The 17,230-nt window shown below is 34.4% G+C and overlaps 1 protein-coding gene across 6 annotated transcripts in view; it reads right to left on the bottom strand.

Annotated features, from left to right (window-relative positions):
- GPHN (gephyrin) overlaps window positions 1-17,230 on the bottom strand; it is a 439,737-nt gene that overhangs the window by 172,729 nt on the left and 249,778 nt on the right. For all 6 annotated transcript variants that reach the window (XM_054567416.1, XM_054567420.1, XM_054567421.1 and 3 more), the window contains one exon: window positions 16,351-16,485. In XM_054567416.1, coding sequence (XP_054423391.1) covers window positions 16,351-16,485 — 135 coding nt within the window. The remainder of the gene's footprint in view (window positions 1-16,350; window positions 16,486-17,230) is intronic.

Raw genomic sequence — 17,230 nt, forward strand, 5'->3', positions numbered from 1 at the left:
TTGTTTTCCAAATATCCTTCAAATCCCTGGGTAAAGAATGTCAAAATATTTTTTGAAAACAAAAAAGTTTAGGATATTTATTTTAACATTCCTACTGACTAATACTTAAACTAAACATTATCACTATGTTTCTTTTTTCTTTTTTTCAAGGTAATTACTGTTATTTTTTATTGTTGTTCAAGTAGAGTTGCCTCAAAATTTTAACTGTCTTGTTTTAAATGTAGTCTTAGAGGAACTCTTTTTTTATATAAATTTTCTAAAATGAGCTGGTATATTCTTTTTTATTAAAAGAATAAAAGAATAACCGAACCAATTACAGACTATGTAAGCTATAAAATTTAACTCTATAGCTAATGATGTCTGTTTAGCTATAGTCATTTGGCTAACTAGTCAAATGTCATTTTTAAGTTCAGATTTCAGAATGGCAATTGCACATTTCAGTTAAGTTATATTTAGCTTCAAAGATGAATATAATTATGTGAATATTAAATAATTAGAAAAGGATGGGGGAATTTCAGTTTCAATGATTATTATATATAACAGCAAAAGGGACACAATCAGATGAACGAAGAAACAAAAATCAATGTAAAGTTCTGTATATTTATCAGAATGTCACAGAACAACTATTTAAAATGATTTGTAAACTCCTAAGTAATAGTTAAAATATATTAGTATTACTTAATTTATGATTTTTAAACTCATAAGAGCTAAAATATATTACTATGACCTAAAATGATTTGTAAACTCATAATGAGCAAAAATATATTACTATTACCTAATTTCAGTTTTATGAAAATACAAAATACTTTACCATACCAGGTAGTGCCTTTCTTGTTCATCTTTTATTTGAAGTCTCAAAATCAGTTTTGCTATTAAATCAGAATAATTAGCAAAACAAACAGGGAGGTATACAAAGGGAGGGGGGAAATGGAGACATCTGTAATAGTGTCCATAATAAAAGTAAAGTAAAAAAACACAAACATACACGTTGTTATAAAGGAGGAGAAACTAAATAATAATGAATATGTGTAGAAATCAGTTATTCAAAAGTCTATAGGAGCCCTAGGCACTTAATGTAAATGAGTAAAATAGCCTGGAGGGTATAATGAGTTTTAACTGGATATATGTCCAGTGCTGGCCCTTTAATGTTGATCTTTTTTTTTTTTTTAGTAAAAGCTGAAAATTTTTATTTTTAATTAAAAGCACATCGTTTTAAATATTCTAAACCTATTTTTTCCTCAATTATATCTCTAATAAAATTATCTTCTCAAAACTAGGTTATGACTTAAAAGAGGGCTGTCTGTATCTATTAGTAGACAAGATATCCTGGGAAAACATCAGTTGCTATCCAAATGCAGAAATAGTATCATGTTGGAAATGAGTACAGTTGGCTGGGAATTACAATTTCTGGTCTTGTATCTTCAAAAGACTTCGCGAAACCATCTCTCATTTTTTTTTAATTAATTATTTTTTCATATACATTTGTCTCTGCCTACCCACCACCACTTTCCCTTGCCCCCTCCTTCTCTCCCTCCCTCCCTCCCTCAACTCTTCCCCTTTGGTTTTGTCCATGAGTCCTTGCTATATGTTCCTTGACTTTCCCCTTCCCTTCCTTTTCCTCAGCTCCCGCTCCCGCTCCCTCCTTCTTGTATCTGTTGGTTTCTTTTCCTTTCAGTGTTGCTGGTCTTATTTTCCTTGCATCTTTGTATTGTTCATTAGGTTCCACTTATAGGTGAGTAGAGGAGAAGACCGGTCTTCGGTCAAGGGTATACGAGTAGTTGCACTCCCCTGCTAGAACCTCCAAACAAGCTCTCAAGGTCCATCTCTCATTTTGAATCAGGGAACAGAAATTCTGTTTCCTTCTCTACAATTTACTTGGATAACAGAGTGAGGGTGAATCATTTATAATGCTCAAGCATGGTTCCGGTGGTTATTTACATATAGGATAAGATCTCTGGACTGAGAATACCACTACAATATTGTATTACTGGAAAAATAAGATTCAAAATACGTAATTTTGATCCACGGTATTTTCAAGAAACAAGTGGTTTGCTCATTTGATTACACTGGTGGTTCTTTAAGTGTGGTCCACAGTCCCATGAGGGTCCGCGAGACCATTTCAGGAGTCCAAAGGCCAAATTATTTTAACAATAGTATTATGACATTTGCCTCTTTCATTATGTTGATATTTTCAATGATGGTTACAAAAGCAATGGTGGATTGGCATGTTAGTGTAAATTAAGGCAGTGGATCCAAACAGTATGAATAGTCATTGTATTACCCACTACCATGTATTATCAGTTAAAAAAAAACTAACAGTTAAAAAAAAGATAATTTAATTTAGCATTGTCTTCATTGAAATAGTAAATATTAATGAAACTTAATTTAAACTTGTCCCCTGAGTGTGACAAAAAGAGAAGTACGAATAAAGTACTTTTCCTTCATACCAAAGCATGATTATTGTCTTAAGGAAAAGCACTCACGCAGTTGCTTGAATGGCTGAACTAGCCAGGTTTTGAATAGAATACCATTTTTACTTGAAAGAATGAAAGAATACTGACAAACCATGATTATTCAGTTTTAGGTATTTGGTAGACATTTTTCAAGAAAATGAGCCTGTCAATTCAAGAAAAACAGACAAAAATCATTGTTTTGCCAAAGATAAAATTCTAGCTTTTAAGCAAAAATTAAAGTTGTGGAAAACATGTATTGTGGTGAGTTTGAGAGCTTTCGATGCTTCTAAAACTTTTTTGATGAGCTTGGTGCTTATAATAATGAAAATGATTTTAAAATATAATGTAATGAAATATGTCAGCACTTGGAAGAACTGATATTTTCCAGGTTACATGTGTTGCAAAATTATGCCTGGTAGAAGACTCAAAGTTCAAGACAGAAGAATGGATTTTAATATATCAGAATATAAAATGGTCCTTGACAAGGTTTTAGATTCCACACTTTTAATAGACTATCAGTTGTAAATTTTTGGTGTAGTTTCAAAGAATATCCACAATTATCTGGAAATGCTGTTAAAATAGCCTTTCCTTTTCTAACTACACAACTGTAAGGCTGATTGGTTTCTTCATATTCTTCAACCCAAACATTAACATTACAACAGACTGAGTACAGAAGCAGATGTGAGAATCTGTCTGTCTTCTATTAAACCAAACATTGAGATCTATTTGAAAAAATGCAAAACAATGCCATTCTTTTCAGACTTTTTTTGTTTCGGAAAATACTTTTTTTTCATAAACATGTTATATTGACACATAAAGCTTATTATTCTTATTGTGAAGCAAATAAACATTTAAAATGTACTGGTTTAAATTTTTCTACAGTAGATATTGCTAGGTATAATCCACATACACAAAAGCTATTTGTGGTCTTTAATAATTTTTAAATGTGTGCAGGGGCACTGAGACCATTATGGCCGAGAACTGCTGGACTTGAGAAATAACGTTGAGAATATTATTGCTCAATAACCATCAGACGGGGCAAAAACTGTGCACAAAAGAACTTATATTTTTATGGTTAGAGAATATACATTTGCTATCACTACTTTAGTGTTTTCCAACATTTTTAGGCATTTGTTGACTAACCCATATTGCTATCATGTCATTTACAGCTGAACAGTGGTTGATATACCAATGTTGATATAATTTCAGACAAAAGCAAAGACACAATGTTTAGGGTAGTCTTATTGATTTTGTTTATAATCTTATAAATAGTGAAAATAATTTGCAGGCCCCAGTTAGTACTATGACCTAGGCTAGAATTTTAGCAATCTTATGAGATTCTCCAGAGACTCAGAAACCTCAGGTTTAGAACCAATAAAGCTGCCATGTCACATAATCACCCTGGTGTTCACAAAGGAAAGTGGCGATGATATGAAACAGTTTGAAAAACTATTTCACTAAGAAAAAAAACTCAGAGGAATTACTACCCTGATACGGGATTGATAATACCATTTTTATATGTAAAGGAAGTCATGTTGTCTTCCAGAAAGACTTAATCATTAAAAATTGTGAGTTAAGAAAACACTTTATTCTTTATTCAGAATATATAAATTCTTATGTTCAAAAGATAACAGAAACCTACAAAAAATTCATAATTATTCATTTTGTTTGAATATAAGATTAGATAGTATATAAATGAACATATTGCTCATGTAACAATATTACTATAATATACTTTTTAATCATTTTGTAAACTTAACTTCAATTAAATAGAAAGTTCTTGTATTCTCCCCCCACGAGGGAAATAACTTGCAGGTTAGTCTGGCACAAAATTCCACTCTAACCTTTAAGGTACAAGAGAAAATGTGTCAATTGACTACATTTATTTATTTAATTTTAAAGTCAAACTTCAGATGCTTACGGAATAAAATAATAATTGAATTGGTTTAAGAACATTCTCTATTTTAATAACACCTATAGGGAATAATGAATTGATTGAAAGTTTGGATTTTTTTTCTTTTTTGCTATGGTCATTATTCTCTTCCTCAAGCCTCTCAATTTTTTAATAGAAACCCTCCTGCTTTTCATAATGGAAAGCCAGCACTCATTAAGTTGTGAATCATGCTCACTTTAAAATAGAATTTATCTGTTATATATTCTTTTTGCAAATAATTTTTTTTTGGAGACTATTACCACTTTAGAACTTGAGCCCTCACAGATTACCCACTTCTTATTTAAATAAAATCTATATACCATTTGGTTTTTGGCTTAGGCACTATTTTACTTAGGGAAACAAAAATTAAAAATCCAAGTTTTTTCTTAAAAGATACCTCATTGTGTCATAAAGCAAGAAGAGTGGAACTCATTCATCATTTCAATCAGATTTCATTAAAAGAAAATACCTGATATAAAAGAGAAAGAACTTTTTCCCCTAAGTCCAATAAAATAATGTCATGTCAGGCAATAACTATTTGCTGGAGACAATGACTTTCAATGAAAAATTGCTTTAAAAAGTTAACTATATTTTAATTAAAAAACAAAACAAAAGTTTGGCAATTCATATTTGTCTTTATCAGATTGTGATAAGGGTAATAAAATGAAATCCAAAGTTGGATTATATATTTTATAGGTTTTGTTTTCACTAATCTTAAAGGACCAAAGTACAATCTAAGATATTATATTGTACTGAATATATAAATGTAAATCCAAAATAATATTTAATTTTATATTTGTTGACATAAAAGATGCACACATGAGAATGGACAGAAGTCTTTCAGCTTAAATACTGCCCAATAATTAAAAGCTACAGAGGGAAAGGTTGGAACTGTTAGTTTTGAATCCTAATTTGGTTACTTAAAACTTTGTGCTTTCACAAAGACTAGGTTAAGTTCTCGTGATGGTTATTCCCAGATTATTCTGTATACCTGATGACAAATCAGCACTTGTTATACGTGATTATAATTTGTAGTTGCCTGTTCTGTCTGTTTGTAAAAACAAGAACAATACTTGCTCATGACTGTTCTTTTAGTACCAAGCAAAGGCTTATTTAATAAATTAATTAACCCTGTTGGGGAGGCAAGGATTATCAGTTATTATAAAGCTCAGAAAATTTGAGCAACTTGTTTAATGTAGTGTGGTTATTAAGTAGAGAACCCAGCAGTTTAATCCAGGTCTTCCATTATCAAATCAAGTGCTCTTTTCAGTGCTGATCTTTAAATACTGTAGTGTATAGCTGATGTAAAAAAAAATTTGCAGATATATTCTGTACACAACAGACTCTATGCCTAATGTGGAACGCAGGAGGGGAGTTTCTACAGAATTTGGTCAACCCTAAAATGAATTAAATTATAAATATCATAACCAAGATGCAGTAACAATAAAAATGTTAAATTCAACTTGTGTTCTAATTTTGTACTGGATATTATTCCTGGAATGTCTCATACTTTTCTCAAATTGAACATATTCAGAACCAAACTGTATTTATTCTCCTTTCTTTTTACCCTCAAAACTTGCTGCTTCTCTTTTACTCCTTAATGTAGTTAATCACATCACCATTTACCCATATCTCAAATTAAAAACCTGATTTTCTTTTTGAGTTTTTCTCTGTCCTAAATTTTAATGCTAAAAATTGAAATAAATAAACTCACCTAGAACAGACTGCTAAAACATATGGCCTTGAAATTTGTTCAGTAGACAAAGGCAAAAAACAATTTTCATTACTTAAAATAAAAAAGAATACCTAAAAATGAATTTTGAAGTCACTGAATTAGACCATTGATATATTCCATACTAATGAAGATTTTGTCTGAGAGTTCTTGATTGGTGATAACTGCCTGGTGACAATTGCTTTTGAAGTAGTCATTATTGCTGAATATAGTTCTCAAAACTTCCTCCTAGCACGCAAGCTTCTGTTTTGTTTTTATTTATCCTTCATGTGCTTAGTGAATGTTAATTCCTTAGAGATGTTTTCTCTGATCATCCTAAGTAAGATTTCCCTATTATTTTCTTTTTCCAAATTGGAATCCCACTGGGCAAATTCTGCTATTTTAATTGATTTGTGTATGTATGTATGTATTTATTTTTTAATTGTATTTTTCCCCATTGTCTTTTAGTCCTCTTATGCCTCCCTACTCCCTAGCAATCATCACACTTAGTACTTTTCCTTAAGTACTTCACTTCATGAGTACATTTTCCTTAATCCCTCTACTCCCTAACCTCCCCTTCCCACATTAGGTGCCATCCTGCTCTCTATCTATGTCTGTGTCTGTTTTCCTTGTTAGTTCAGTTTGTTCATTAGATTCCCTATATGAGTGAAATCATATGGTATTTGTCTTTCTCTGACTTATTTCACTCTGCATAATGTTTTCCAGGTCCATCCATATGGTTGCAAAGGGTAAAATTTTCTTCTCTTCTCCTTCTTCTTCTTCTTCTTTTTTTTTTTTTATAGCTGAGTAGTATTCCATTGTGTATATTTCCAGAAGTGGGACTGCTGGGTCAAAAGGTAGATCTATTTTTAATTATTTTAAGTATTTCCATACCACTTTCCACAGTAGCTGCAACAATCTGCATTCCCACCAACCGTGCAAATGGGTTCCCCTCCTCTTCGCATCCTTGCCAGCATTTGTTGTTTGCTGATTTATTGATAGCCATTCTGATAGGTGTGAGATCATATCTCATTGTGGTTTAAATTTGCATTTCTCTTACGATTAGTGGCACTGAGCATCTTTTCATATGTCTACTGGCCATTGCTTTGTAGAACTGCCTATTCAGGTCCTGTGCCATTTTTTAATTGAGTTGTTTGTTTTTTTGGATTGAGTTTTGCAAATACTTTATAAATTTTGGATATTAACCCTGTATCAGATGTTTTGGTGAATATGTTCTCCCATTCTGTGGGTTGTCTTTTTTTTTGTTGACAATTTCCTTTGCTGTGCAAAAACTTTTTAGTTGGAGGTAGTCCCATTTGTTTATTTTTTCTTTTGTTTCTCTTTTCTGGGGAGATATAGCTGATAAAATACTGCTATAATTAATGTCTGAGATTTTGCTGCCTATATTTCTACAGTTTTTATGTTTTTAGGCCTAACATTTAAGTCTTTAATTCATTTTGAATTTATTCTTGCGGTATAAGAAGGTAGGCTAGATTCATTTTTCTGCATCTCTCCAATTTTCCCAACACCATTTTTTGAATAAACTATTTTTAGACCATTGTATGAGTTTGCTTCCTCTGTCGAATATTAATTGACTATAAAGGTGTGGGTTTATTTCTGGGCTCTCTATTATGTTCCATTGATCTATGTGTCTGTCTTCATGCCAGTACCATGCTGTTTTGATTACTATGGCCTTATAGTAGTTTGATATGAGGTAGCGTGATTACTCCAACTTTGTTCTTCTTTCTCAGGATTGCTGTTGCTATGTGGGGCCTTTTGTGATTTCATATAAATTCTTGAAATATTTGTTCTAGTTCTGTGAAATTCATCATTGGAATCCTGCTAGGAATTGCACTGAACTTATAGATTGCTTTGGGTAGTATGGACAATGATGTTAATACTTCCTATCCAAGTATTCCACTTACTTGTATCTTCTTCAATTTCTTTCTCCAACATCTTATAATTTTCTGAGTACAGGTTTTTTACATCCTTGGTTAGGTTTATTCCTGGGTATTTTATTCTTTTTGGAGTAATTGTGAATGAGACTATTTTCTTAATTTCCCTTTCTGTTAGTTCATTATTGGCATATAAAAATGCATCTGATTTCTGAATATTAGTTTTGTGTCCTGCTGTTTTGCTGAATTCATTTATTAGTTCTAGTAGTTTCTTGGTGGAATCTTTGGGGTTCTCTATGTACAGTATCATATCATCTGCAAATGAAGACAGTTTTACTTTTTCCTTTCCAATTTGGGTGCCTTTTACTTTTTCTTCTTGTCTGATTACTGTGGCTAGGACTTCCAGTACTGTGCTAAATAAAAGAGGTGAAAGCGGACATCCCTTTCTTGTTCTTGATCTTAATGGGAACGCTTGTAGTTTTTACCCATTGAGTATGATGCTAGCAGTGGGTATGTCATATATGGACTTTATTATGTTTACTCTAATCCCACTTTGGGGAGAGGTTTTTTTTTTATCATAAATGGGTGCTGAATTTTATCAAATGCTTTTTTTGCATCTATTGATACGATCATGTGGTTTTTTATCCTTCATTTTGTTTACATGGTGAATCATATTTATTAATTTGCAAATGTTGTACCAACTTTGCATTCCCAGAATAAATCCCACTTTATTATGGTGTATGATTTTTTGATGTACTGCTGCATTCAGTTTTCTAATATTTTGTTGAGGATTTTGGTGTTTATGTTCATCAGAGATATTGGCCTGTAATTTTCTTTTTAGTGTCTTTATCTGGTTTTGGAATTAGAACAATGCTTGCTTCATAAAATGAGTTTGGGAGCTTTCCTGCTTCTTGAGTTTTATGAAATAGTTGGAAAAGGAAAGGTGTTAGATCTCGGAATGTTTGGTAAAATTCACCTGTGAAGCCATCCAGTCCAGCGCTTTTGTTTGTTGGGAGTTTTTTGATTGCTGTTTCAATTTCACTAGGTGTGATGTGTATGCAGAATCTCTGCTTCTTCTTGATTTAGTTTTGGAAGATTTTGTTTCTAGGAATTTAGCTATTTTGTCCAGGTTTTCCAGTTTGTTGGCATATAGTTGTTCATCATGTTTTCTTAAAATCCCTTGTATCTCTTTGGTGTCAGTTGTTATTTTTCCTCTTTTATTTCTGATTTTATTTATTTGTGTCCTCTCTTTTTCTTGATGAGTCTGGTTAAAGATTTGTTAATCTTGTTTATTGTTTCAAGGAAATAGCTCTTGGATTCATTGCTCTTTTGCATCATATTTTTAGACTCTATTTCACTTATTGCTGCTCTGATCTTTATTATTTCTTCATTCTACTCATGTTGGGGTTTCTTTGTTGTTCTTTCCCAAGTTCTTTTATGTGTAAAGTTAGACTATTTGACTTTTTTTTTTTTTTTTTAAAGATAGGCCTGTAATGCTATGAATTGCTCTCTAAGGATTGCTTTCCCAGTGTCCCACAGATGTTGGATTGTTGTGTCCCCATTTTCATTTGTTTCAAGGTACCTTTTGATTTCTTCCTTGATCTTGTTTTTGACCCATTCATTGTTTAGTAACATATTATTTAGCTTCCATGTCTTTGCAGGTTTTTTCACTGTTCTAATTGATTTCTGGTTTCATAGCATTGTAGTCAGAGAAGATGCTTGATATTTCAATCTTCTTAAATTTACTGAGACTTGTTTTGTGTCCTAGCATGTGGTCTAACCTAGAAAACATTCCATGTGCACTTGAAAAGTATGTTTATTCCGCTGCTTTGGGATGAAATGCTCTGAAGATATCAATTAAATCCATTTGTGTCATTTAAGGCCACTAGGTCTCCTTTTGATTTTCTGTCTGGAAGATCTATCCATTGAAGTCATGGGGTGTTAAAATACCCAACTATGACTGTATTTCTGTCAATCTCTCACTTTATGTCCATTAATATTTGCTCCATATATTTAGGTGCTCCTATGTTGGCTGCATAAATGTTTACTAGGGTAATATCCTCTTGTTGACTGGGAACTGCCCAGTCTTTATCATTATGTGGTGCCCTTCTTTTCCCCTTACTGTAGACTTGGTTTTAAAGTCTATTTTGCCGGATATAAGTACTGTTCTGCAAGCCTTTTTTTTTCTTTTTCATTTGCATGAAATATTTTTTTTTTTATCCCTTTACTTTTAGTCTGTGTGTATCTTTTGGTCTGAGATGGGTCTCTTGGGGGCAGCATATATATGGGTCTTCTTTTCTTTTTTTGTTTTAAAGTGTATTTTACTGATTATGCTATTACAGTTGTCCCATTCTTTTTTCTCCCCTTCATCCCCCTCCACTCGGTATCCCCAGTCCCTCCAGCATCCACCCCTTAGTTCATGTTTGTGGGTCGTTAAGTTCTTTGGCTTTTCCATTTCCTATACTATTCTTAACCTCCCCCTGTCTATTTTGTACCTACTGATTATGCTTCTTATTTCCTGTACCTTTTCTCCCATTCTCTCCCTTCCCCCTCCTCACTGATATCCCTCTATGTGATCTCCATTTCTGAGTATCTGTTCCTGTTCTAATTGTTTGTTTTTGTTTTTTTAGGTTCAGTTGTTGATAGTTATGAGTTTGTTGAGAGCTTATAGTTTTGATCTTCTTTTCCTTAGATAAGTCCCTTTAACATTTCATATAATAAGGACTTGGTGGTGATGAACTCCTTTAACTTTACCTTACCTGGGAAACACTATATCTACCCTTCCACTCTAAATGATAGCTTTGCTGGATAGAGTAATCTTGGATGTAGGTTCTTGCCTTTCATGATTTTTGAATACTTCTTGCCAGCCCCTTCTTGCCTGCAAGGTTTCTTTTGATAAATCAGCTGACAGTCTTATGGGAACTCCTTTGTAAGTAACTCTCCCCTGTTCTCTTGCTGCTTTTAAGATTCTTTCCTTATCTTTACTCTTTGACAATTTAATTATGATGTGTCTTGGTGTGTTCTTCCTTGGGTCCAACTTGTTTGGGACTCTCTGAGCTTCCAGTACTTGTATGTCTATTTCCTTCACCAGGCTGGGGAAGTTTTCTTTCATTATTTTTTCAAGTAAGTTTTCAATTGCTTGTTCTAACTCTTCTCCTGGCACACCTATGATTTGGATGTTGGAATGTTTAGTTGTCCCAACTTCCTAAGCCTCTCCTCATTTTTTTGAATTCTTGTTTTTTTATTCTGGTTGGATGTTTATTTCTTTTTCTTCCAAATTGTTGATTTGAGTCTTGGTTTCCTTCTCTTCACTGTTGGTTCCCTGTATATTTTTCTTTATTTCACTTTGTATTGCCTTCACGTCATCCTTTATTTCTGTGCTTCACTCACTCATTTCTGTGAGCATCCTGATTCCCAGTGTTTTGAACTCTGCCTGTGATAGGCTGGTTATCTTCTCATTGCTTAGTTGTTTTTCTCAAATTTTGATCTGTTCTTTCATTTGGGCCATACTTTTTTGTCTCTGAGCACATGTTATGGTGTATGGGGCAGAACCTTAGGTATTCACCACGTTGGGGCAACTCCACTGCATTGTGGCACTGTATGGGGGTGGGGGGGAAGGTCAGAGAGGGAACAATACCTCTTGCTCAGTTCTCACCCTGCTTTCAAGGGACTGGCAGTTTCTCCCACCACCACAACCCCCACAGGTTTTTACAACCAGAGGTTCTGAGGCTTTAGCCGGCCCTGGATTGTGCGGTCTGTCTCGCTCCCTAGTCATTCCTCCCAGTTTATCTGCACATGAATGTGGAACTGCCCAGTCTTCCAGCAGCCATCTTGTCATGCATCTTCTCCGCTCAGCTGTCTGTCTCCGGCCCTCCTACTAGTCTGCATGAATATTTCTTCTTTAACTCCTTGGTTGTCAGACTTCCATACAGTTCAATTTTCTGGCAGTTATTTATTTATTTTTTTAAAATTGGTTGTTTACTTCTTTTGGTTGTGCGAAGAGGTGAATCATATCTACCTATGCTTCCATGTTGGCTGGAACTCCTACATATGGGTCTTGTTTTCTCATCCATTAAGCTACCCTATGTCTTTTGGTTGGAGCACTTAAACCATTTACATTTGAGGTGATTATTGACAGATAGGTCTTTATTGCCATTTTATTGTTAGACCATATTCCTCTGTTTTCTTCTGCTTCTCCTCCTTCTGGCAAGCCCTTTAACATTTGTTGCAGTACTGCTTTGGTGTTAACAAACCCCCTTTAGATTTTTCTTGGCTGGGAAGCTCCTTATTTCTCCTTTGATTTTTAAATGATTGTCTTGCTGGGTAAAGTAGCTTTGGTTGTAGGTCCTTGTTTTTCATCACCTTGAATTTCATTTCACACTACTGCCTTCTGGCCTGAAATATTTCTGTTGAGAAATCAGATGACAGTCTAATTGGTGCTTCCTTATATATAACTACCTTGTTTTCTCTTGTGGCTTTTAGGACTTTCTCATTGTCTTTAAGCCTTGCTAATTTAATTATGATATGTCTCAGTGTAGGCCTCTTTGAGTCCAACTTGTTTGGGACTCTTAGCTTCCCAGACTTGTGTGTTGATTAGGGAAGGTTTTGGTCATTATTTCTTCAAATAGATTCTTGATCCTTTGCTTGCTCTCGTCTTCTTCTGTTATTCCCATGATGCAGATGTTACACTTCATGTTGTTCAAGATGTTTCTTAAACTCTCATTTTAAAAAAATTCTTTTCTCCTTTTGCTGCTCAGTTTCAGTGTTTTTTTCCTCCCTTTTCTTCCAAATCACTGATTCAATCCTCTTCTTCATCTAACCTACTGATTATTCCTTCCAGGGTATTATATATTTCAGACAGATGTTCTTTCATTTGGGATCTGTTTCTTTATCTTCCCATTTTGGCTGCTCCTTTGTATTTGTTTCTATGTATTAGGTAGATCTGCAAAGACTCTGGTGGAGGCCTTTGTCAGACGCTGCTTGTGACTAGCCCTAGTCAATCTGTTTCGAGCTATCAGTGACCCATAGCTGTGGCTTCCTTTGCTGGGCCTGGGTGTGTGCAGAAAGAATCAGGCTGCAAACCAAAGCTGGTTTTAACCAGCACCAGGCCTGGGGGAGAGTCAGCATAAGCCTCAGAGCTCCCCAAAGTCCATCTTAGTTGTTAACTAATCAGTGATATAGGTTCAAGTTGCATTCAGCACCCTGGCTTAAGCTCCGCGGGGTGGGGCAGAGTATCTTGTGGGCGGGGCTATTGCATCCTCTGCGGCTGATGCTACTTGGAGGGGAGTGCTATGCCTTATAAAATGGCTCCTATAGAATGGGGGATGAGTCTGGGATCCTAGTGGCTGTCCCTTCAGTTCTCTCCTCAGACCCACCGACCCCAGACTTTCCTCAGTGTCTTTATTCTGCCCTCCCTCTTCTGGAGCCCAGGGTAAGCAAATGAAATTTTGTGAGTTGGCCCTTTATGAAGCTCTCTGCATCTCTAGCCATCTCTTCCTGGCAGACAGAAATCCTGCTGCTTTTCACAACTGTATGTTATTTTCACAACCGTATGTTGAGTTCCTTTTCCAGTTCTGGTGCTGTAGGCTAGGGAGCCCAGCTAGGGTTTTAGACCCCATACTTCTCAGAGGGAATGCCCTGGCTGCTGAAATATCTCTCTGGCAATTCAGCTGCCACTGATGGCAGTCCAGATAGCCCTCTCACGCTTCCTCCATACTCCCTGCCACTCATGTTGTGGTGATGTGGCTTCTTCCACCTATCCCTGGTTATATGGCTGTGTCCAACTAGTGTTCAGTTTCCTATCACTACGATGTCTTCTTCTTTTCTTCTTGAATGAATTTCAATGTATAATTGTTAAGTCATTGTGAAATTATAATTAATAGAATTATTTATGTTTATCTACTTATTTATTTTAATATACCATCGACTAAACTGTAAACTCCATGAAAACAGCAGAAATTATATCTGTTACTGACAAAAAAGCACATATTAAGAGCATCTAATTTAGATTTAATCAAGAAATCTTATAACTTGAGACATTTAATAGAAAGATTACTTTGACTGTCTTTGCTCCTTTAAAAAGTCAATATTATGCTAAGTGAAATAAGCCAGGTAGTCAAAGACAAATAGCATATGATCTCACCTATAAGTGGAACCTAATGAACAAAACAAACAAATGAGCAAAATAGAACCAGAGACATGGAATATGGAAATAAGGAACAAACTGACAGTGACCAGAGGGGTGAGGGGAGAGAGATAATGGGGAGAAGGAGGGGAAGGGTCTAGTCAAGGAACATGTATAAAGGACCCATTGTAATGGACTATGGGGTGGGGACTGACTGAGGGAGTATGAGGTGGGCGGGACAGGGGAGAGCAATGGGGGAAAAATTGGGACAACTGTATTTGAACAATAATAAAAAAATAAAATATTAATAAAAATGTCAATATTCAAACTAGTTTATTACCTTAGTATTCTGATTTGGCCTTAATAGTTTAATTTTAAAATTATACCAAAGCAATAATTTTATCTTTGAGCTATACATTTTGGTGCTGGTAAAAAGTATCTAAAAAGAACAGAATCTTATTCCTAGATAAAATTATGATAAAAATTCTTATGAAAAAAGATATTCAAATACTCTGCTTTATTTGAATTTATTGTCAGTTTGAACAACTAAGTGCTAACTAAAGAAAAAATGTCAAGAGAAGCCACCTGTTCTCCTAAAGTTTTGCAATAAGTATGAAGATTTTTATTTTTAGGATTTCACTTTAGTAAATTTGGAAATACCAAGTCATTTAAAAAATTGGATTTAATATTTCCTTTGTAATTAAAATGTAATTACAAAGTATTAAAAAGGCCCGAGTACTATGTATAATTAAATTACACTTAAAATATTCATGTTCACAGCATATTGTTAAGGGGAAAAATACTGTCTTGGATAATTCTATAATCCCAAGACTTAGATCTTAATATTTGGTAAATAGCTAAACATTAATAGTGACCTTAACTTTCAGCTTTAATTATTTTCCAGACTTAATAAATGAGTACAACTTGTACAATCTAAATTTAATGCTGTTAAACAATAAATTATTTTGTTTTAGAAATTCAAAAGACATGAATGAGATTCACCTTTTCAATCTGTCTTGAGAATTCAGTGTTTTCATTCAGTTGAAGATGAAGTTGACTGGTATTTGAATGTCATTAACATACATTTTATGTCTAGAATATTTTACAAATTTTCTTCACTGAAGATTTAAGACTTCAAATTTTTTAAACTATACAATAAATATCAGTTATTTTTGATATAAGTCTAAAAACAATGATATACAACACTAACACTCTGAAGACTTTGCTGTGAAGGCTGTACCTAAGAATGTAAAAACACTGCACTATACATCTCAAGAATTGCTTGAGATCACTTCTGGTTAAATCCAATTATAACATTTATACATTCAGAAAAGTTGGAAGTGAGGAAGATAGCTATGTAAGTCCTTCAATTTGATGACAGAGAAAAAGTCACAACTTGAAAAACTACCCGAAGGTCTCTGATAGCTAACACCGTATCTTATTAAGTAAAAAGAAATTTACTGTTAACCTTTTGATGCCAATGTCGGATCCATCCCATAGAAAACTTAATAGCACAAATGACTATCTTAACCAGGGTTGAGACATTCCAGGAGGAAGCAGTCACAGCCATTATCAAGTTTGCTACTTAATTTATCATATACATGAATATGTGAGGCAGTGAATGTCTAATCCTTATTTCCTCCATACATAATTCACTACTTGGGAAAATTATAAAAAATAAATACTAAGATACTTCTTCCCTCCCCCAAAGGTTGGCATTAAAACTTTCTAATCAATTTAGATTTGTTTCCAAATATTAGGCAGCGACATTCTAAGTTGAATATGTTTGAAAAAATTTGGAATGATACTAGAGCAGGGAGCTACCCCAGCCTGGATAAGTTAAAAAAATTCCATTTGTGACATTACTTTATTTTGTTAGTCTTGCTATTTATTGGCCAGAAATGCATTCATCTTCTGCATAAACATATAATTCCACATCTATATTGATGAGTATGCTAAGAAAATAATGAGTCTACAACAAACAAAGAGTATATACAGAGAGTGATACTTGTAGCTGTGATGATGTAGGAGTAGACATTTTGTATGACATTTTTATTGTTCTAATGTTGGCCTACTATGACAATTTGTGAAACAGTGGGTGGTAACTATCTTACAGTCCATTAATTTTTCATTGTACTATCGTGCATGCAATCTGACCTTGACAAGCAGAGGAAAATATTGGTTAATTTCCCAGATTCATGTAGTAGACCGCAGTGCTAAGGAACTGTACTTACTTTTGGTGTTGGGCAGGAAGCTGTAGAAAGGCGAGATGTAGCCTGAGCACGAGGCGATTCTGAAGGAGTAGTGCTGAGGGAAGCTGTGTCTCGTGGAAGCACCTGAACGCCACGAGAAATAATGGATTCTGGAATCTAAACAAGGGGGATAAGCATGGTTTAATATTCTGGAATTACCAACAGTATGTAAAATCAATACCCACACCTGATTTTTTTGGGGAGGGCAGGGTATTCTTTGCTGTACAGTGCTCATGTATTTTGCCTCATGCACTGTTAGAATGCATCCAACAATTTGGACTGGAATAGAAACCTTCACATTTAAAATATTTTCCCTGACCAAATAATATTTTATTAAACTTTTTAATGAGAACTCCTACCCACAATTACATTGTGGGTAGGAGTAAAGTGGTTGTTACTCATACTGGCTCTTTCATGTAATAGCTTGTATTTCCTAGATATTTTCCATTTCCTTTTTAGGTTCATTTCTATCCTTTTTCAGCCTCTCTGCTCCAGGCTGACCTATATAGACAGAATCAACATCTAACCTGAACTCTCTGGTTTCTAGTTGGGTTCAGCTAAAGGGAGGCACTGTCAAGAAACTGAAGGGTTGGAAGAAAGTAGGGTCTGGTATTTATTCCCCTGGCTTCTTCTCTACCAGGTCATCTTAGATTGGCTAGGATCACAGCTTGTGTCAGATGACAGTTGCATATAGCTCTTTTCTGGATTCTAATAGCAGCTCCTTCCCTTTGCCCCATTAGGACTAGGAGTATTAATGGTTTCCACTATTACTAGTCCCATGGCACTGCATTTTGTCACGTTTCTTTTCCTAAAATCTGCCCAAAGCTTTGTAAATACCATAGTTCTTTATTAAACTCTTCTT

The sequence above is a fragment of the Pteronotus mesoamericanus genome, unplaced genomic scaffold (genome assembly GCF_021234165.1).
Source record: "Pteronotus mesoamericanus isolate MK-2021 breed Mesoamerican mustached bat unplaced genomic scaffold, CSHL_Meso_final contig_182, whole genome shotgun sequence".
NCBI lineage: Eukaryota > Metazoa > Chordata > Mammalia > Chiroptera > Mormoopidae > Pteronotus > Pteronotus mesoamericanus.